The following is a 22,942-nucleotide window of genomic DNA, read 5'->3' as shown; positions in this document are numbered from 1 at the left end:
TCCAACCATTACCCCAGTACTCCCAAGTCCACCACTAAACCGTGTCACTAAGGGCCTCGTCTACATGGTTTTTGAACACTTCCAGGAACGGTGGTTCCACCACTGCCCTGGACAGCCTGTTCCAATGCCTGATCTCACCCTTTTTGTGAATAAATTTGTCCTGCTATCCAGTCTGAACTTCCCTTGGTGCAGCTTAAGGCCATTTCCTCTTGTCCCATCGTCTCTTACTTGGGAGAAGAAACCAGCCACCTCCTCACTCCATCCTCCTTTCACGTCCCCCCTGAGCTTTCTCTTCTCCAGACTAAACATGACCAGTTCCCTCAGCCATTCCTCATTGTGCTCCATGTCCTTCACCAACTTGTTACCCTTCTCTGGACTTGCTCCAGCACCTCAATGCCTCTCTTGTATTGAGGGGCCTAGAACTGAACACAAGATTCAAGCTGCAGCCTCACCAGTGCTGTGTACAGGTCACTGCCCTGGTCCTGGTGGCCACACTATTTCTGATACCAGCCAGGGTTACATTGACCTTCTTGGCTATCTGGGTTTTGTGGTTTAAACCCAGATGGCAACTAAGTCCCATACAGCCGCTTGCTCATTCCCACCGCTGTCCCCTTGCACCCTGTGTGGGAGGGGGAGAAGAACTTTAAGAATTTAAAACCTGTGGGTTGAGATAAGAGCAGATTAATAATTGAAATAAAGTAAAATATAGTGCTAAAAGAAATAATACCAATAATAACACTTCTGATAATAATACGGAACAACAAAAAAAGAGAAAAGAAAGCTCAGAAAATAGCAGTGATGCACAATACAATTGTCTGCACCCACTGACAGACCGCTGACCAGCTGGACATGAGCAACGATCTGTCCCTTCCAGGTGACTCCCCCCCCCCAGTTTATATACTGGGCATGACGTGATGTGGTATGGAATACCTCTTTGGCTAGTTTGTGTCAGGGGTCATGTCTCTGCTCCCTCCTGGCTTCTTGTGCCCCTCCCCACTGGAAGAGCATGACAGACTGAAAAGTCCTTGATCAGAGTAAGTGCTACTGAGCAACAACTAGAGCATTGGTGTCTTATCAGCATTGTTCCCAGACTGAAGCCAAACACAGCACTGTGCCAGCTACTGGGAAGAAAAGTAGCTCTGTCCCAGCTGAAACCAGGACACTGGGCACAAGCTGGCTCATGTTCAGTGGCGTCAGTCATCACCCCTAGGTCCTTTGCCACTGAGCAGCTTTCCAGCCACTTCCCCAAGCCTGTAGGGGTTGTTGTGGCCCAAATGCAAGACCTGGCATTTTGTCTTGTAGAACCCCATACCACTGGCCACAGCTCATCAATCCAGCCTGTCTAGATCCTTCTGCAGAGCCTTCTTATCCTCCAGCAGATCTACACTCCCACGAAGCTTGGTGTTGCCTCCAAACTGAGGGTGCACTTAATCCTCTCATCTAGATTGTCGGCAACGATATTAACACTGGTCTCAGTACTAAGCCCTGTGAGATACCACTAGTGACTGATCACCGACTAGGTGTGACATCATTCACCACTGCTCAGCCATCAGCCAGTTTTTTACACGGTGAAGAATCTACCTCTCCAGGCCATGAGCAGCCAGTTTCTCCCGGAGAATGCTGTGGGAGACAATGGCAAATGCTCTACCAATTTCCACAGCCTTTCCCTCATCAACCAAGTGGGTCACCTTGTCCTAGAAGGATATCAGGTTGGTAAAGCAGGACCTGCCTTTCATGAACCCATGATGACTAGGCCTGATCCGTTCGTTTTCCCATATGTGCTTTATGGTCTCACTTGGAGTTATCTGCTCCATGATGTTCTCTGGCACTGAGGTCAGGCTGACAGGTCTGTAGTTTCTGGGATCCTCCTTCCTGCCCTTTTTGTAGAGAGGCACCAGACTGGCCAATCTCCAATCCTCTGGTGCCTGCCCAGCAGACATGAAGTGCTAATGCATAATGGAGAGTGGCTTGGTGAGCAGCTCCAACTCACATTTGCCAGAAATATTTCTGCTGCAGTGTTGTATTTTTAACTACTCTGCTATGGAATATTTTTATTTGCTAATACAGTTTTATATATAGCACACAATATTATACTTTTACTAAGGGCTTGCAGATTTGCTTTCAGAGTTTGAGTTACAGAAGTTGTTCATGTTTTCTCTGCACAGTGAATTTTGGTGAAGTGTATTAGAATTCAGATCTCTGTAACTTGTTACCTTTAAAATAATTTTTTTACATAGTAAATACATAAATACAGATTCTGTTCTGTAGTGTAACAACTTATTGGGAAAAATTTACCTCTGCTTCAAGCATGAGATGAAACTATTTTTGTCTTTAAAATGAAAGAGTTCAAAATGACTGTTATGTGGATACTATTTCTTCAAAATTAGGAGAGACATACCTTCAAACAAGTCTTGCTCCATCTTTTTTTATTTTCTTCTTTAATTGTTTTGTATTAGAATTACCAAATTACTTGATGCTTTCTGACCTTTAGAGTTGATAATGGGTTATTCGTAATATTTTTTACTTCCAAGAAAACGTATCTTGTGAACACTTAGGGGAGGGAGTGCTGTTATTGCAAATGTTGAATAGGTATCTCTTGTATGTCTGCATGTGATTTGAAACTTAAGTTTATTTTCCTTAATGTGCTTCTGTACTCTTCAATCACTGCCCTTTTTTACTGCCTCAAGGTGAAGACGTACAAAAGGTTTTAGACGAGTGGAAAGAATACAAAATGGGAGTACCAACCTATGGTGCAATTATCCTTGATGAAACGCTTGAAAATGTGAGTACAGAAATAGCTGTAAAAGGCTGGAGGGAAGGATGGCATATGCTGGCAGAAGTAATCTTTTTGTTGCTTACATTTTTTCATCTGGAGCAAAAAATAAGTGCTTCAGCTTCACAAAGACCTGACAGTTACTTGACACTGTTGAGTGTGTACAGAAGTATATGGGAGACAATAAACACACTTTCACTTGGTTTTTACTTTCAACTTTTTTTTTTTTTCTTATTTATTTAAAAATAAAAGTTTTGTTTCATTTTTATTCAGAGTTGCATGACCCTGGAAAAAAAAGTCACAGTTTTTGCTAGAACACAGGTTCCTTCCTCCAGACTAAAGTACCATTTTGGTGAAAGGAAGAGATCTAACAAATTGGTTAGAATAGTAGGTGTTTGACAGTTGCATTCCCTTGCATTTTGCAGGTTCTTTTGGTTCAGGGCTATTTAGCAAAGTCGGGTTGGGGATTTCCAAAAGGAAAAGTAAATAAAGAAGAGGCTCCTCAGGATTGTGCTGCTAGAGAGGTAAGCTGTATTTTATTCGCTTAAATTCAATCTAAAGAAGGGAAAATTTTGCTGAGAGCAACAGTGTATTGGATGAAAAGCCATTTTGCTTAGATATCTCCTTAATGAGATGTTTCAGGTAAATAAGTAGTGTATTTTTGCAGAAGTCTTACGGTAGAGCTTTTAGTGCTTTTCTGAGTTCTAGAGTGATAATCAAGGGTGTATGGTTATATAATTTTAAATCGCTGTCAATGTTTTTGTTTTGCACTAACTTGTTAAGTGAGTACTATTTTTAAAGTTCTTTGCTGAACTATGTACTTTTAAGTATTATTTTTTGGTGCTTGGGAAATCTTATGTACTTTGTGGATTTTGCAATATTAATTTTAAGGGCCACCGTGACTGTAAAAAGGTAGAAGAGCAGGAATTTAGTACGTACACTGGGCTATGTAAAGAGGCTAAAGAGTTGAGTTAGAAGTTGTAAAAGATTAAGTAAGAATTGTGAAGAACTTTTATTTTTCTTTTTGTCAGTGATGCAGAAATAAGGATCAGTGTAGATGGAAAATAAAACCTGAAAAATATCTGTGGGATTTATGGCTGCTGGAGATCTAGATAGATGGTGAAGCTACATATTAAAAATATCCTGTAAAAGAGTATTTATGGTATAAACTCAGTGTTCATGTAACATAATGCATCCAGAATTTTTGAGAGGGAATATTAAGGTAAAAGTAGTAAGATGCATTAGTTTTCTTCATGGTTGGACTGAACCAGTATCTGAGAAATCATAGATTTTTATTTTAAATATACCCATCAAAGATGCATGAATGAAAAAAATCCATGTTTATAATTCCCTGTTGGTGCTTTCTATACCACTCACATATTTAATATGGACTTTGAAGAGCAAAATAAGGCATTATATCTTAACATTGCATTATTATGTAATGAACACACATGAAATACATTTTCATGTTAGCAGTTACTGATATCTGAGTGTAGGACATTATATAGTATTAAATGACTTGCCAAAGACTGAAACACCCAAGCTACATATTCAGTGGGCTGTCACTGCAGAACAAAGAGGCTAGGGAAGGATGAGCAGAGACTTACTAAGGTTAATTTGATTATTACTTGTATTTCCTATGGAGATTTTGACGACTAGGAAGTTTCTAAAAATGAGTATTTACTTAGCAAGCTTAAAGGCATAGTCTGATTTAAAATACTAGGTGTCTTTGACATAAGCTTTTTTATATTATAAACCTTGTATATTTAAGAATGTCAAAAGTACGTATTTTGAAGTAAGGGTTTGAGCAACCTGATCTAGTGAAAGATGTACGTGCCTGTGGCATGGGATTGGAACTAGATGTTCTTTGAAGGACCCTTCCAACCCAAACCATTCTGTCAGTCTGTGATCCTTCACTGTGAGACCATAATATTCACTGTAAAACAGAAAATAGTATTTTAAAATATTGTCTTTCTGTTAATTTCCAGCATATATGTATTTTTTCTCTTCAGAGTAGCTAACAATGCAGTTTTAAGTTTGTCTGTGTGGATGTGCAGCTTGAATTTTGTTATAAATGTTTTGCTACCTTGTTTTTGGGTTTTAGGATGAACATAGAAATGATTACATGTATTGGGGTAGAAGGTACATGAAATAGGTGATGTGTTGAAAAAGATGAAAAATTGATGTGCCAGTAAACCTGTCTAGAATTTGAAGGTGTTTTTACTCCCCAAATAGTAGTTTTTATTGTGAATAAGATTTCCAAGCATCCAGCAGCATGGAGGAGCAGCTAGAGACTCCCCATCCATATTAATTAATTACTACATGAAGGTGTAATAGTGTAGTTTAAACTTTTATTACAGGTCTGTCTGCTTTAAAGAAATGTAAAGAACATAGAATCTTAGATTCTTTTTCAATTATTGAGAGTATATCTGTGTCTAAAGGCTTGTTTTCCCCAGCAGTGGCCTGCTTTCATGGATAGATCTGAAAAACAGTCATTCCTTCTCTTGTGGCTTTAGGTTCTGAAAGAATGAGTCTGAATATACACACTGATTTCACAGAATCATCTATATGCTTCTCAGGTGTTTGAAGAAACTGGGTTTGACATAAAAGATTATATCTGCAAAGAAGAATACATTGAGCTGCGAATTAATGATCAGTTAGCACGTCTGTACATCATTCCAGGAGTTCCAAAGAACACAAAATTCAACCCCAAAACTAGAAGGGAAATTCGGGTATGTGTTACATTATTTTAATCTATAGAAACCTTGTGTTACAGAGCTTGATTTTTAAAGCTAATGTAAAATAATGGAACTTCCAAGCCAGATGAATACCTCTAATACAAGGTAGAAATGGTACCTTTGCGTAGTAGGGTATTGTCAGTTTCTTGTTGTGAAATACAGAAGCAAAGACTAGGGTAGTAGACCTGGTGGAATCATTGTTTGTGATGTCCATAATTTTGAATTTTGAGTATCTTTCTTGTGTTGCAATTCAGTTTAAAACATCCCCATATCTTCATGCAGATGGTGCTACTGAACTGGGCATCTGCCTTTCTAGGGCACCTACCTTTCTAAATAGGAAAAGGTACTTGTAGTTGACTAGACAGGATTGTCTTAATTTCTTGCATTAGAGACCTGTTTCCAAGATGCAAATTAAAAGATGATGAACTTTGTGGTTTTTTAAAAAGTTGTTTTTTTTTTAAAGTACCCCCATTTGTGTAACAGTGACCGTCTCTGTGGGGTGAGGAAGAGTTCTTACAGTGACAGATTTTTGTGTCCCTGCTGAAGCGCTGTCTTCACCTGATCTAATACAAATAGGCATGCCATTTTTGTGTTCCCCTATAGAACTATATTGAAAAGCAGTTCAGCTTGTAACTTCCTTACGTATTACACATTTTATCTGGACGTGGGGTTTTGGGGCTAGGTTCTGCAACAGAAAAGCTCATGTAGGTTCTTTTATACTGTATATTCAAAATTCCTGATTTTGTTCCCCATTCTGCAAAGTATATAGCTTTTATAGTTAAAATAATGTAGAAATTGTAATGCAAATCCTGTCTTTTACCCATGTTTTTCTCTTTTAAAACAGAACCTGAAACTTACTCTGCAAACTGACTCGCCTTCTTTCTCATAATTTTTGAACTGGTGTAGGTGGTCTGGCTTTGGTGGCATTTTATATAAGATCAGCAAAAATTGTAATGGCTTTAGAAGTTATTGAAAGCCTCTACCTTTATTTATGGCATTAAGTGTACAGTGATTTGGTTGGTGTTTGAAACCCTCATTCTAAATTTAGTGGCTGGATAATACCTTTAATATTTTAGGTGCTGTATCTTGCAATGTATATGCTGTACCATCTGTTACTCTGTATTTGAGGTCAGGAGAATGATTCCATTGTTAATTAACCTTTTGTGAAAAACTGTGATGTGGTCCCTTTATTAAAGTCTTCCACTGCAGTTTTTTATTAATAGAAATAATTGGTTGATACATACTTGTAACATTCTGTAAGACTACAGTAGTGGGTATTTTCATGTTACTTCTTGTTTTTCTAGAATATTGAGTGGTTTTCCATTGACAAATTACCATGCCACAGAAATGACATGACCCCAAAGTCCAAGCTGGGTTTAGCACCTAACAAATTTTTTATGGCAATTCCCTTCATCAGGTATGTTTGAGATGAGGCAAAGGCTGGGCCAGTGCCTTTCAGACAACTTTAATTTCTTTAGATTTGTTTTGTAGTAAGTAGGTCTTGTTGCACTTCTCCTTGCTCACAGACCACTGAGGGAATGGATTTCCCGAAGGAATGGAGATTCCTCAGATAGTGACAATGGATTTTCATCTACAGGGAGCACACTCTCCAGGCCCAACTTGGAAAAAGCTAGGTAAGAACCAGGTCAGTTTAACACCTCTATATACTTTCTGTAAAACATTGTTCATACAAGTTGCTTGTCCTTTTTCTCGGAGTATTTATGTTTCAATATGTCACGGGTTGACGCTGGCCGTACACCAGGTGCCTGCCAAAGCTGTTCTATCATTCCCCTCCTCAGCTGGACAGGAGAGAGCAAATATCACAGAAGGCTTGTGGGTCGAGATAAGGACAGGGAGAGATCACTCACCAGTTGCTGTCATGGGCAAAAGAAGACGCATCTTGGGGAAATTAGTTTAATTTATTACCAATCAAATCATATGAGAACTCAAACCAAATCTTAAGAACACCTTCCCCCCACCCTTCCCTTCTTCCCATGCTTGACTTTACTCCCTATTTCTCTAACTCCTTCTCACCCAGTGGTGCAGAGGGACAGGGAATGGGGCTTGCAGTCAGTCATCACATTGTCTCTGCTGTTCCTTCCTCCTCAGTGGGAGGATTCCTCACACTTCTCCTGCTTCAGTGTGGAGTCCCTCCCAGAGGAGGCAGTCCTCCACAAACTTTTCCAGAGTCCTTCCCACAGGCTGTAGCTCTCCACAAACTGCTCCAGCGTGGGTCCTTTCCATGGGGTGCAGCTCTTCAGGAACTGAGTCGGTCCAGTGTGGGTCCCTGTGGGGTCACAAGTCCATCAGCAAACCTGCTCCAGTGCGGGCTCCATTCTTCATGGGACCACGGTTCCTACCAAGACCCTGCTCCACCGCCGGCTTCCCATGGGGTCACAGCCTCCTTTGGTCATCCGCCTGCTCCAGCATGGAGTCCTCCATGGGCTGCAGGGGCACAATCTGCCTTACCATGGTCTGTAGCACAGGCTACAGGAGAATCTCTGCTCTGGTGCCTGGAGCCTCCTCTCCCAGCTTCTTCACTGACCTTGGTGTCCGCCGGGCTGCTTCTCTCTCATGTTACCAATCCTCTTTCCAGCTGTAGTTGCTCTTGCACGATATCTTTTTTTCCTTCTCAGATGAATTATCTCAGAGGTGCCACAGCTATCACTGATGGGCTCATCCTTGACCAGTGGCAGATCCATCTTACTGCTGGCTGGCACTGGCTCTGTTGGACATGGCGGGAAGCTTAGGGCATGCTCTCACAGAAGCCACCCCTGCAGCCCTCCCACTACCAAAACCTTGCCATGCAAACCATATATAGAGTAATTGAATGGGTTAGTAAAAAAGAGTAAAATTACAGGCATATCTCATAGGACTGTAAATAGGATGATGAGCTAATTAATGTCATGATACCACCTTTTTCGTCTAGAGTCACATCTATGGGAATTCAAAAACCAGAAGCTAGAACACATAGATAACTTTCAGTGTGTCAAGTTCAGTGATTTTTTGCACTTCCACTGAGCAAAAATAGGATATTTAAAAGTAGGTCTGTCAAGTACCATCAAAGGTACCTAGCCAGCTAAAATCCTGTGGGAGTTGGTAGGGGAGCAGATGATGCTGGCTTTTGATTCAGCTGAGTGAAAAGTGGTAGAGCAAACTTTAAAACCTGTAGGACCAAAGAAAAGGCTATGCTGCAGTAATTAGACAAACACTGACAACAACAGGACAAATGCTAACATGAACCTAATCTGCTGTTAGTGCATAACATAGGTTTCCTCCCAGCAGGCAAACCAAATTTGCATGCAAGCAGTGAGCATTGTTACAGTCTCCACTTCTAGGTTACTTAAGCTTGTCTTCCAGTTTGTTCTCAAAAAGCAGAAAATTCTTTCATATTATTTTGTCTGCTGCCAATAGGTTTGAAGTTGTGTTATAAACTCTGTCCTAGTTTCAGCTGTTAACAGTTATTTTCCTCCTTCTTAGTAGCTGGTGCAGTGCTGTGTTATGGCTTTAGTCTGAGAACAATGCTAATACCACACCAATGGTTTAGTTGCTGCTGAATTTAGTTGCACCTATCCTGGTCAAGGGCTTTTCAGTCTCTCATGCTCTGCCAGTGAGGGGGGGGGGCACAAGAACCTGGGAGGGAGCAGAGACAAAACCCCTGACACAAACTGTTCAAAGGGGTATTCCATACCACAGGATGTCATGCCCAGTATATAAACTGGGGGAAGCTGCCTGTAAGGGACTGCTTGCTGCTCAAGTTGGGCTGGGTATCAGTTGGTGGATGGTGAGCAATTGTACTGTGCATTGCTAGTGTTTATTGTTATTTTTCTTCCCTTCCCTTTTTAGTTTTATATTCCCTCCCCTTGTTATTTCCCTTACCATTGTTATTATTAGTGGTAGTAGTAGTTGGTTTATATTGTACTTTAGTTACTGGACTGTTCTGATCTCAACCTGTGGGGTTTACGTTCTTCCAGTTCTCCTCCCCATCCTGCCCAGAGCTGGGAGTAAAGGGGGGTGAGCAAGCGACTGCCTGGTGTTGAGTTACTGACTGGGCTTAAACCACAACACTCTCTTTTCCTATACCAGATCCAAACTTCGCTGCAGTCAGCAGGTGTTTACAGATGGCTTTTCCGGAGAGCAGTGTGTGAAGCCGAAACAGCCACAGAAGCCATATAATCATACTGAGATGGCTGAAGTTTTGAAAATAAAGGTAGGCTGTCTCATTGGCAAACATATATATCTGGACAATTTAAAACAGATATCTTTGTTCGTAAGTATTCCTCTCCGGCTTGAAAATGCTAAATCTTGTCACCATAGCATGCAAAAAAAAAAGAGGGGGATGGAGAAAAATTTTAGGGATTCTGAGATTTGTCTGACGTTAGAGGTGGTGGGTATCAGGTGGTTGTTGTGGTGTTTCAGGTATAGATAGTAATTACTACTCACCATTTGGTGTCCTCCATGTACCATTTTGAAATATTTTGGGCACCTCTACTGTATATGTATCAGTGTATGGGAACTCACTGAGCTGAGTTTGTTGTGTAATGCAGTATCTGTAATAGTGTAAGAGAGACTGAGTAGCAGCTGGTGACACATAGTAACTTGAGTGCATGTTTAGTTAATTTCAGTGTGCTCCAGCTTGTCTAGCAAAGATGCTATTTACATGGTTTGAGGTTATTTGGAGGACGGATTTTACTGGTATGTGTTAGTGCAGTGATGTTCAATGCTGCCATTTAAACTCAACTCTTTCTTGCATTTTGGACTTAATAGCAGAGTCAGAGCTTCAGGAGCAATGGCAGAAAGCAGTATCAAGACATTCCCACCCAAAAGAAGCGAACAAATGGAGTCCATAGCCAACCAGTTAAGCCAAATCATACCTTGGTAAGAAACATGTGGTGGGTGTCTCATTAACAGGTTCCAGTAATGCTTAACAAATGTTTAGGCCAGCATCCTGCTGAAAAAGAGCATGTATCTACCACAAGTATATTTGATCAGAATATTTGGTATGTGTTTGTAGAAATATGATATTTCTTACATTGTATGCATATACATCTCAAGACAAGCATACTATAAACTTCAGAGTTCACATTTTGGAAGTAAAGACTTTTTATAGCAGTTGAAAATTTGCCAGCTGTTTTGGTAGACCATAAGCTTTCGAGATTCTTGTCAGGTAATAGTTTGCTGTGGTGTGTCATAAGAAGTCAGTGCAGTGTGTGTCTTTTTTTATTCATGTGGGATACATTATTGTAAGCATGGAGTTTTGTTATGCAACATTTAGATACAAAGTGGTAATGCATGCTTATTGTTTCCCTTTTCTAGCGAAAATGTTATGAAACAGACTTGACTTGAGCTGCAGAATCTCATAGAATTTTTTAATCATACAGTAGAACTACAGCAGTTTGTATATTCCAGTATGACATTCTTGTTTTGTTACTTTTTCCCTGCAGTAACTAATTGTCTCTGTCCCCGCAGTTCTGCTGGCTGGGAGAAGACTTGCTGAGATATCTCTCTTTTTTAAAATACAATGTCTGTTTCACACAGACACTGATACCTACCCTCTCTTACCCTTCTTTATGGCTCTCCAATTCTACTTTGTTGACTCTTGTGCAGCAGTGAGCCTCAGTTCTCCATACATCTCGGCTGGCTCGTCCAGGCTTTATTTTTGCTTGTTTACAGGCTGTAAACTAGATTCGTCCCATTAGGGCTTGTGGTTATTACCTTTTCTCTCTGTTTTTCATGTAAAAGTGCAGAAACCATAAATCCTTGTCCTGTAAAACCCTCAGTGTAGCAAGAAATGCTTAGTTCTATTTGGGTTTGAGAATAAAATGTGAAAGAATTGACTGCCCAGAAATCTGGCTGTATAGGAAAAAAATGGTAGGGGAATCTGTAGGTTCTTGAGGGAAACAAGTGGAACTGTTAATACTCCACAGTCACATTGTAGGATCTTTACAGACTTTTCTAAATACTTCTGTGGTGTTTCATTTGCATTTTCATGATTGTCAGTCTTTTGAAGTTTTAAGTATTTCATATCCCTGTAATAATTTTCTAAAACAATTTGGAGGCCAGGGGACTCTTAATTCACACAGAGTGCAAAGTGCCATACTTTTCTCTGTATACTTACAGCAGCATACCTGGGACTAAAACTGAACTCTTCCCTGGAGAATTCCAACTTTGTGTCTGTAATGCATGCTAATTTAATTGGCAGTAGTAGTGTGTTTGCACATGTATTCCAGTTGCTTTCTGGGACAAGCTGATTGAAGAAAGGTCTTGTGCATATGCAACTTTTATTCTGCACCCTCATATGCAAGTCCTTTCGAGCTTAAAAACATTTAGAAAGCACCCAGGATTTTCCCTGAAAGTCTGCATTTTAAAAATTATTTGTTGACTATTAAAAGGTTGCATGCTTCTGAAAGACTTGTAGGCTTCAAGCATGCTTACTAGATAAAGTGACATGACAGAATTCATGCTGAGTTATAAGTAACATAATTCACACACCAGGAGATATATGAACGTAAAGGTAACCAGCATGCCTTTTAGGTGATGTTTAAGCTATACCCCAAGAAATAGAATGCCATTTCTTTATGAAGTGTGTAATGTACGGTCATTCTTTTAACCAGAAATGTGAAAAAAGGCTTAATCCGAGAAGACTTCAAGATAATTTTGAAACAGGCAAGTGCAGTCTGAATTTTCATCTGTTGTCATGTATTACAGGCTGAAGGCACCTGAATAATGATGGCTGTGGGTTTTTCCTTGTATGCTACCCTACCAAATGCCAAATGTTATAAAGCTGTATTATTTTTAAGGCAGTGTGAGTTGTTGTGGTCTGGTTTAGTTTTTTTTTGTTGTTGTTTGTTTCAAGTTTAGTTAACTTTGTATACTGTTTTATGTTGGTTTTGCAAGTCTTCTCCTAAATTATGAAGACTCAGATTAAATCTGGTGGCTGAGTGAAAAGTAACTCAAAGCTGGTTTAGGAAAATAGCATCTGATTCAACATAATGCTGGTAATTGAGTGTTGATTCATGGCTTTCTGGCCCGCTAGTAATTAGCTACAGTTGACACTGGACTACTCTGGAGAGTGCTCAGAAAATAGGGCCATGTTTCTGTCCTTATTAAGGAATAACTTGGCAAAATAAGCGCCTATGGGCAAAGCTGACTATTGAAAGTGTCCCCAAATGGCTGTGACTTGGAAGATTTGTTTTAACCACTAGATGACTTGTAAATATGGTTGAGATACCTTCTCCTGTTTAGGAACAGATATATAGATTTTTGTCATAAGTATTAACTGAGTATACATTTGAGGTATGGCTTTGTATTGTTACTGATAGTTTTACTGATAACTATGTGTTTAATTTGCATTTCATGCTATCTTCCCTTTAAGCAGATGCAGCATATGAGATGTGTTGCTCCAGTGAAGACCCACTGACAGAACAAGTGGACAGACAATCTGTGGCATGCAATGGCCATTACAAATTTGCTTTCTCATCAAGAGCTTTCTTGAGTTTCAAGTTTGACCATGATGCCATAATGAAAAGTTTTGACCTCTGACAGCACACTTACTAAGAACAAAAATTAGACTTGCCTGTTGCAACTGAGGGGGTTTTTTATCCAGCCTTACTCTTTCTCAGGAGGATTTTGTTTTATTTTGTTTGGTTTTAAATGCAATGCAGGGACTGACTAGTGGTTTGGAAGGGTTTGTTCTCTTTGTAGTATAGGAGTGGCATAGTCAACTGTTGCACTTTAAATGCAGTATAGCCTTTGTCCACGGAAGTACCTTTCCAGTGTTCAGTTCACTTGTTCCTAGCTGTGCATTAAAGGGCATTCTTTTTTTTTTTTTTTTTTTTTTTGTTATTAAACTTGCCAAGTCTTTTGTAGAATGTCACTGATTTTTTTTTTACCTGTTAAGAGTATACCAGCTTGCTAAACTTCAACTGCTCTGATGTAAATTATTGGACCCATTAAGTCATTTTGTGTAGTACATTGCAATATTATGGCAGTGGCAATGAAACTAACTGATACTCAGAGGACTCCTTCGTCCTAGTGATTTTGAAACCAAGTTGCACATTTCAAACCTAGCCTCAGCCTGTGATCCTTTCTCTGTCCCGGTAGCTTGCCCAAAGTAACTTCTTTCCTTCACATGGATAGCTTCTGATGGCTGGCAATCAGTAGTATTTGGAGCCAAATGTATAGCATGTTGACTTCTTTTACCTACTCTGCCTCTGTCTTAAGTAAAGATATATTCTTTACGTAAGTAATGAATGGCGGAACTTAGCTGTTCAAAGTGTCTAGCTTCAACTCTTACGCACTGTTCCCAGCTGAGTAAGAAGTCGTGAAATGTTGTGTTATCCCAGTTGCAGCCGCTTTCAAGAAAACAAAGCTTAAGCTTTGCCTGTGACAGGTTACTTGTGTAGAATTTATACGGAATGTAAATAAGCCTCTGGAGATCTTGCTGAGGAGGAAGGCAGGTGCATGGATAATAGAGTCATTGTGTGACACTAAATGGCTTAATCAGGCTTGCAGTAACTATTCTAAGGGTGTCCAATATTGTATTCTGTGCTGTTGTCTTCAGTTCTCCTGTGTAGTGTATGCTCTGTATATATCCAGTAGTATTGAATTGCACTGGCAGTTAACATTTGAATGATGTAGCCTCAGTTATTTTCAGCTACAAAGCTCTCTTAGTTAAAAGTATTAAAGACTGGGGGGAGGAGAATGACACCCCAGAATTGTGACAAATGGTTAAATCGCCTTCGCGATCCAAGTTAAGGGGTTCTGAACACGTGCTTTGCAGTTGAGAGAAATGCACTGAAATAATCTGTCACTGCAGCTTGTGGCAGCAAGCATGTTGTCCCGGATTTAAAAATGGACTTTTCTCTAAAATAACCATGAGTAATTAGTAACTTCATAAGTTGAATGAACTACACCCTTGTCTCATCACAGTGTATTGCTCATGCACTGTGTCTTTATGCAATTTGTGTCATCCAAAAAAAAAAAATCCTGGTCTTCCTTGAACCACCCTACTTCATCTACCCTACCTAATCTGTTAACTAGTGCTTTTCCTCAGAAATAGCTTTAGAACTGTCTCCTGGTTTATTTACTTGCCTGGCACCAGGTGGTTTGGAACTCTTAAATGCTGTAATAATCTTGGTGGTAGGAATGCTGGACTTCTGTATCAGACAACAGGAGAAACAGACTGCAGCATTTCCTCCTTCTGGAAGACAAGAGTCCTGAGGGCCTTGTCTTTCAAGACCAAATGGTGAAATAGTTCAATCTAGCTTTGTCTCACTTTGTAAAAAAAAAAAAAAAAAAAAAAAATCCAAAGGCTGTTCAAAACAGTAAATGGCATAAAGCAGTAATTGAGAAGGTGAGATAATGCTGGAAGAGGTTTCAGCTTCAGGTGAAAACTAATCTTTAGTTACTTCTTTAGTGTAAGTAGTTGATTTCCCAGCAAAAGTGCCTTTACTCATGGTGAGGCAGAAGTCTGTATTCATATCCTTAGGCTGCTACTGCCTGTGGAGTTAATAAGACTCTCCTAAGGCATGATTAAATATCAGGCTGTGGAAATCTTTTCAGATAAATTAGTTATTTTTCATCTAGTGTTCTGTAAATAAAGGGGATGCTAATGAAACAGTGAATTTGGAGTTTCTGTCAACTGTTTGGGAAATCAGGTCCCAGACAGAGAAAATCTGTTGAATGAAGCAAGTGTGTCCTATAAATAGGAGATGCTGCCTGCCCTCTATATTCACTGGGTCATATTTTTTTCTTCTTAGTGAAAGATTGGTTCAGTGTAAGAGAAATTGGTTGCTTCATTAAGCAACCCAAAGTGGGGTTTATACACGTCATGATTTTAGTAAATCTAGCCTTAATGTGAGTTGCAAATAAATGTGATAAATATGCAATAAATTTTACTTTTTTTGTATAAGGGTACTGTTTCTTGTTGTAGCATTGCTTTCTGCTTTCTCAGATTTTAAAAACAATGTAAGTGTGGTGGCATGTGATCTAACTTATAGGTTCCATTATGCCCTGCACTGTGAACTTTTTAAATTGTTTACTGTTGTTCATGTTGTTTTTATTTCGCCATCCTTTTATAATTACTTCTGAGTTCAGGAGTACAGTTTACATTATCCTCTGTAAAACAGTGAAGAAATAACAACACAGAATTTAGTTCCTTGAGGTTTTATTTTATGGGAGCTAGACACAGAGAAACAAGTAACTGTGTGCATGTCAAACTGGAGAGCTGATATCAAGATACTTGAAAAACAAATATTGCTCAATTTAGAAATGCTTGCCTGTATGGGATTATTCAGATTATAAATGGTCATGCAATATTCTTGAAATTAAAGAACTTGTGGAATAAACAAACATGTAACAAAAAAACTACAAATGTGTGGGTGCTGGGAATCTAGTACTAGTTTGTGGTTTCTAGTACTACATAAACTAGCTGGTTTAGTGTGAGATTTTTAGCACTGTCCTTCACAGAACGATCTGAACTTTGAACTCAGACTGACCAGTCATCTGCCTGATGGAATGATGTACGTTCTGTGCTGAGGTGCTGTTAACTTCCACTCTTTGACCAGCTGACATGCATGCTTTTGAAAGTAGCTGTGTCTTACACAGTTTGAAGTCTGGAAACAGTGGTACTGGAAAGAAAAAGGGCAGTAGCTTTATTTATCACACAATTAAAACATTTTTTTAACACAAATGTAAATTCTTTAGGCCAAACTTGCATAAATAGGTTCAAGTAAGATTTTGGGTCTAGTCACAGTTCCAGACTTCTCTGCTGCGCTCCAACGTTCCTAATTTGGTGTTTTGAGAACACTACTTCCTGTGTTTTTCCTTCACCTACCTGTGGCTGTTACTAACAATTCCTTTTAAAAACAAAGCAGGCTTCAGGTCTGGATATTCTTAATAGACTTGTTCTTGCATTGTCATTTTAGAGTAAGAAATTATTTTTTTCAACTTTTACTTACTGTAGTAGAGTTGCTATTTTGGATTTGCAGTTCATAGCAGCACTCCTGTCATTTGGTGTGAAGAGTAAGAATCTACACTAAGAATCCAAGCCGTAATGTCCTGTGATACCAGACAGCACTGCTGCTCCATGGGTGACTGGCTTTCTAGTTGTTTGGGCTGTTTAATCCTCACTTACCTGGATTTTTTTATAAATTCTGAGCAACAGAATTTTTTTCAGAGGTGAAGTCAGGTGCTTTAATCTTTTAAACCAGGAGGTTATACTCTAAATGTGTTAGAAAGCTCAAAATTATTGAGAACTGATAGAATAGCTTTCTCCTGTGGATTTTGAAATCAATTTATTTACAGAAATTGAGTCTTGCACTGTAAACATTAAATCATCTGGTGCTTATACATGACTTCATAATTTCAGATTGTTTTTGTTAATACTGTATTTTGGCTTTTGAAGCAACCAAAATTATTTAAGATATGGTACATTTCTACAAACTAACTGAAGGTGCTTTTACAGTAGATTTGGCTTGGAAATATCACTACTCTTGCATAATAGGTTTTTGTTCTTATGCATTTACAGCAATAGTGTAGTTTTGAGAATGAAAGTAGGCTAAATGCTAGTGTTTGCACTGTTTTTAATCCTGTACATAAGCACTGATAGATGCAGTAGGATTTGTGCTGTGTGTGAATTTCACTGTTTTGACTAAATTGTACAAGGAAGATATCATATGTAGCAATTTCACTGCCTGTATTCAAGATTGTACAACAGGAAGTATTCTGGATTAGTAGTACTACATTAAAATTAAATACTTGGGTTTTAACTTGGTTTTTTGTGGAAAATTTTAGGTTAAGCTAGACTTAAATTTTTGTATAGATTCAGCTTTACAGAAACCCTTATTTTTAGATTGTTCTCAGTGCTGGAATACTTCTGGGAAAGAAGTAAAAGTTTTCAGTTCCTCCTTCAGTACTTGCAGGAAAAAAAAGGCTTGTTTTAAGTAATTATCAAAATTTCACAGGGTACAGAATGTTTGAATTTGAATAGGTCCACTATAAAATTTACTGACAACACCACTGAGTATTTTGTCACTGTTAAGCCTTTATGTTGTTCTCAGAACAACCAGCTTCTCATTTCCATTACAGTTCTGTGCCTTTAAGAAAATGATTACAGCAAGCATGAATAATTTTAAAACAAGGCATCTATAGTTTTTTAAGAAGATAGATCCTGCAAACCCAGTTCTCTGACTCACTTCTCCCAGTGAGAAAAACTTACTTTGCAAATTTTTTTCAGCATGCTTGAGCAAAATTACTAAATTAGCTATATAAACCATTTGTATCTTACTGGTTGGCTACATAACTCTTGTTATGCAGGAAAAGTATACAAAACTGCAGTGTTAAGAGCTTTCAGCAAATAACTTCTTGTCTATACCTAAAACAGAATCCTTAAGTAACTATACTACGTCTGCATGGCACTGGAGTATGTGGAAGCTGTACTCCAGTCCTGAGGAGTGGTTTAGCTGGGTTTGCAAGACACTTTAACATTTAAACGCAAAAGAGACTCCACAGAAGGTGGGCTTTTGTTCATGAATTTTGGCATGCTAGACTGCTGTATGCATTCCAGGACCTAGGCTGGCTCAGGTATTGCTGCCCAAAGATACCACTTTTCTGTGCAGCACTGCATGCCTCATGGAAAACAGGGAGCCAGTGTTACATTACATGGCTCATGTATGAAGGTTTATGTCTTCCTCTTATTTGTTTAAAGTTCAAGAACTTGATCTATTTTCCTCACTGGTATGTAGGTGGCATATCACTGCTAATTAAGTAGAAAGTATGTACAGCTAATAGGGTTAAAACCATGTAAAGTTACAGATTTTACTCAATTTCCATTATGTTATCTTGAAGAAAGTTTGGGTAACTCAACTCTTCAATTTTAGTAAACAAAATCTGTAACTACATAATATCTGTATTAAGTGCTGTACTAAAGATTGTGATTGTTATTCACTGATTCAGAAACTGAAGCATACTATTTAAGAGACTATGACTAAATTGACATTTTCTTCTATACTGTAATTTTTCTCAGTAAAATTAAATTACTTTATGTATAAACTTACTGAGTGCTGAAGTATGAATATAAACATTGATCAGTGTGAAATACAAAGCCTGTGCTGGTGGTGCAGGTTATTCTTTCACTGCAGAGTGTTTAAATGTTGCCTTAAGCCAGTCAGCAGCACTGATTACACGTAATGCCAGGAAAAGAAGTGTTTTTTAAAGTCAATTTTAAAGGTGCACAAGGGGCCCACCAAACACGAAGGAAAGAAAAAAAAATGTTTTAGATGTACTGGAGAAAGGAAGCATGTGAACTTCATTCAGTGCTTTTAAAGTATTTATGAAACAGCAATTTTTTTTTTTGTCGATATAACCTGTTATTAAATGAACTGGATGCATGGAAATGGTTTCATAGGTGCCTTTCCATTTTCATAAAGTGTTCATTGAAGCTGTAGTGGGTTTGTAGCAAGTACTAATGTCCTTGAGCTCAGCTAAAACCTATGATCAAATCTATGGTGAGTTCTTAACAACTTTTCATGTCCCTAGTATGGGAACTTTCCTGATTGTGTCATACCATTTACCTCAACAACATATTGTGGAGAAAGTCACTATAGTACCTTTAGGCAAACCCATTCAACAGTAAGATGACAAGGTATGGTAAAGCAACCCCCAAGGCAAAGAAACAGCATTAGAAATTTATTTAGAATATAAGAACATTTGTAAAATAAGTATTATAAATGGCTCTGTATAAATAAATGCAGTTTTTACAATTCTACATCAAATAGACATAAAATAGTTATTTTACAGCTGCTAGGAAACTAAAAAGCAGGAACACATTTAAAGCTAATTCAGTAAGGTGAAATGTTGTAGAATTACCATGTTATGGTACAGTATTAAAAAAGGAGAAAATACAAATAAAACCAGTAGAACAATACTGACATTAATACAAACTTAGTAACATGTGCTTTGCAATATCTAACAGTACATTCAAGCTGGTGAAGGCTTACACATTTAATTAGAAAAAAAAGTACTTTTTTTGTGAACACACTGTGAAATACAAAATCTCATGCACCTTGGTGACTTAGAAAATTAAATAATACACCCTAAGATACTTAATGAGTGAACAACAGGTTCTGTTGGCAAGAAGCATCTATTTTTCTTGCTTTGCAAATATATTACTTCTGCAACAAGTGTTAAGTGGGTTGCTCCAACTCAAGGCGATTTGCGCTCTTGTGTATAGATAGGCTGGTGTTTCTAGCAGCTGCATAAAAGGAGTTAGGTTTTTGTCATGTATTCTCAGTGTTAGTGCCATTGTAACAGGTACACTGGAATTGCAGCTGATTGTTAACAACAGTTTTCACAAAAACAGTAAACCTTTTACCACTTCCCTATTGACCTTTTCCAGTATGCAAGCAAATGAAGCAGAAGCTGCTTGCTTAGGCAAAATACCTGGTTGGTCTGGCAAACTGTAGCTACTACTTGAGGCTGTAGACTATCAATCAGCCTCACTTTTTCATGGGAGGAAGAGGCAGTGGTTTACATTTACTGGTGATTTATAATTTATTCTGAAACAGTTTCAGAGCATAGCTGGCAGGGAAGACACACAGTAAATGTAGTAAAACAATGTTCAGTTGATGAAAATCAGCAAATTGTTAGGCCTGAAAAAGGCACGGAGGGACACTGCAGCCTTTTAAAGCCTTTAAGCCTAGATGAATTTTATACTTTCTTAATTTTTATGTTTCCTTTAAAGACAGGGTGCAATTCAAATGCTTTAAGCTTCATGTTATTAATAGCTTCTCTAGCTACGGAGAAATAGAAAAAATTGAACCTAAGGGCAAATGCAGTGCAACAGTGGTTTCTAGTCACCTTAAGTGAAAGGTATTTCGCACAGATAGTCTGAGATGACGTCAAGTTACATGGATGTTTCAGATGCAAGAATACAAAACTGCAACTGCATTTTTGATGCTGTACAAAGTGGGTAAGTGTCTTTCTGTTTCTTCAGAAACAAGTGTGATCAGCTACCACTGAAGCTTTCGGCAAAACCCTATATTCCTGTTGGTGAAAAACTTGCTGGCCAAAAAAGGGAAATGCCATAGAGAGATGCTTAGGGAAACCATAAAGACAGTAATAAATCACTGTGCTTGCTCCCTCAACAGCTGGGTGTGCAAAAATTTCCATTCGTATTTTAAATTAAGAAAGAAGACTGATCACAACCAGTCCCAGGGCACTGCTACCTACAATGTAATTTTCAAATCAGCATTGTTTTAACTTGCTGTAGCAATCAATCATGTATGATGCTGGCTTTGTAGCAGATATATCAAGATTCTAGAGAAGCAGGAACTGCTACCCTAAGAAGAAAACAGCAGCTACAGTAATGAGATGTTACAAACACCAACAGCTACAGTTTCAGAGGCAACCAACACTTAACAATAATGCTGTATTCTGAACATAAATCTGCACAATTGTTTTGGCTACCTGGCCTAACCCAAGAGTACACAAAACCAAGTCCTCTAAAAATACTTCCTTAGTACTAGAAATTAGATGAATAAATGAAAGAAGTTATCATAACTCTAAATACACTAATAAAACTTCATGTGCAACTCAACATATAAAGCAAAAAGGATAAACAGGTCCTGAAATCAGATTCACTTAAAAACAGAGCCTGAAAAATACGAAGTAGAGGTGTAACAAAGTAGCAGGCTTTGTTAAATGGACTCTAGTTTGGCATGTTAAAACGAATGTGGAAACTGTTTTATGTACTCAGGTCAAAAAGAAGCAAATTACGAATGAAACTGGTGCCTCTGTATTTTACTCCGTAGAGAAATCTATCTGATCTACTTTGCTTGATGTTCATTACCATCACAGGCCAACATTTTCAGTTCAAGCAGTTTGATAATACAGTAACATGACTTAAACAATCAGCAGTAACAAAAACTAACCTAAGAAGCTGTATGAAGACTTCAACATTCACATTCTATTTGTGTCTGTATATCCATACACCTACACATTTATAGTTTTGGGCCTATGTATTCAAAATTAAATGGGTACATAACTCACAGGTACCTTTTTTGGTCAAAACTAGCATAAAAAGAAGAGATTCTACCTCTCGATAACAGAAAGCTGTAATAGGCACTATACATGTGACAAAAATGGCACAGCTTCTTAAGGAAAACCTTGGCTATAATGTAATAGCAAGAAACCCCAACTGTTTCTCAGAGTAATTGCAAACATAATGCAATATAAATACCAGATTCCCTATAATTTCTTACCCAACCTTGGCACAGACTATCTGGCATGGTGTAGCCTTTAGTCGTCTTTACAAACTGTTAAGAAACACACAGTTTTCAGAGCTATAACTAGGATTTCTTGTTTTTTTCCAAACCCACAGTTTTCCTATCTTTTCTGTGCTGTCAGCGTCAGTGCTGCAATTACAATGTAAAAAAATAAGCCAGCTGATCATCTTCCTGCTTTGAAGCTGCCTATTCAGTTGATATAACCACAGCAGCAAGTCTTGAGGGTCCACAACACTATTGTGTTGTGTGCAGAGGAGCACAGGGATTGTGAAAACTCAAATTACCTCCAAACTGCCCAAATTGAAAACTCTGTTAAGAATTACTGTGTGACACTGTCACCCATGGGACATACTTAAAATGGAAGAAAAGCGATAAGAATACAGACATAATGACACAGACAACATATATAATTATAGCATGATAATTCAGGCACTGCCATTTTACATTACAAAACAGTCCTTAAGGTTAACACATTATCCCCATAACACCTCTCTGGGATCCCAGAGACGGTTCTTACTGTGTCAGCATTGACAGTCAGGGCTTTTAGCGTTTTCAAGCTACATAAGTCAGCCTCCAAAAGAAATAAATTTGTAATGGCACTAAGCATCTTTGAAAGAGATGCATTTAAAGTGAAGTTTCATTGGTGTGTGGTCTAGAATTCTCTTCTTCTAGTAAAGCTATTCTTTGTTTGAGCATCCTTACTTGTGTTTCATGTCTCTCCACCATGGCCATCATTTGCGACTCCAATTTCTTCAGCTTATTCTGATGCTTTTTCTTTGCTTTTTCATAAGCTCCTACCAAGTTGCTGTTAGAAATACAAGGCAATACAAGATCATTCAAAAATGCTTGTTCATAGCAAGCGCTACAAAAATCCACCCCAAAACGCCACCTTCAGGGAATTCCAAAGTTTGGATACTGATCAGCTTCCTAAGATTTACTAGTGCTTTAAAATGCATGAGATCCAAACTTCGATTGGTCCAAACCCCGATCAGTGCTAATCACTGACAAGGTGTGTACTGGCCTTCAGAAAGATACACAGAACATAAACTGGTTACTGAAAACAGTTTTAAACATGGGTCAAAGAAAGAGCCAGCTAGAGGTTGCTGGTGATGACCTCCCAGAGTACTGTGCGTCAGGACACAGAA

At 38.5% G+C, this 22,942-nt stretch overlaps 2 protein-coding genes across 5 annotated transcripts in view; one reads left to right on the top strand and one right to left on the bottom strand.

Moving 5' to 3' along the window:
- Positions 1 to 18,921, top strand: part of DCP2 (decapping mRNA 2) — a 28,376-nt gene extending 9,455 nt beyond the window's left edge. Inside the window, exons 3-11 of one of the 3 annotated variants that reach the window (XM_080637642.1) lie at positions 2,655 to 2,782; positions 3,199 to 3,297; positions 5,353 to 5,505; positions 6,816 to 6,928; positions 7,038 to 7,145; positions 9,598 to 9,721; positions 10,279 to 10,389; positions 12,126 to 12,177; positions 12,890 to 18,921. In XM_080637642.1, coding sequence (XP_080493768.1) covers positions 2,655 to 2,782; positions 3,199 to 3,297; positions 5,353 to 5,505; positions 6,816 to 6,928; positions 7,038 to 7,145; positions 9,598 to 9,721; positions 10,279 to 10,389; positions 12,126 to 12,177; positions 12,890 to 13,053 — 1,052 coding nt within the window. In that variant the 3' untranslated portion in view covers positions 13,054 to 18,921. Of the gene's footprint in view, positions 1 to 2,654; positions 2,783 to 3,198; positions 3,298 to 5,352; positions 5,506 to 6,815; positions 6,929 to 7,037; positions 7,146 to 9,597; positions 9,722 to 10,278; positions 10,390 to 12,125; positions 12,178 to 12,886 lie in introns of all 3 variants that reach the window. The other 2 variants (XM_080637644.1, XM_080637643.1) reach the window with 2 other exon arrangements.
- MCC (MCC regulator of WNT signaling pathway) overlaps positions 18,922 to 22,942 on the bottom strand; it is a gene marked incomplete at its 5' end in the record, with an annotated part of 213,747 nt that continues 209,726 nt past the window's right edge. For both annotated transcript variants that reach the window (XM_080637635.1, XM_080637636.1), the window contains one exon: positions 18,922 to 22,602. In XM_080637635.1, the coding sequence (XP_080493761.1) occupies positions 22,422 to 22,602 (181 nt within the window). In that variant the 3' untranslated portion in view covers positions 18,922 to 22,421. The remainder of the gene's footprint in view (positions 22,603 to 22,942) is intronic.

The sequence above is a fragment of the Psittacula echo genome, assembly GCF_963264785.1.
Source record: "Psittacula echo genome assembly, chromosome: Z".
NCBI lineage: Eukaryota > Metazoa > Chordata > Aves > Psittaciformes > Psittacidae > Psittacula > Psittacula echo.
Note: the sequence above shows the minus strand (reverse complement) of the source record. Positions and strands in the feature narration are given on the sequence as shown.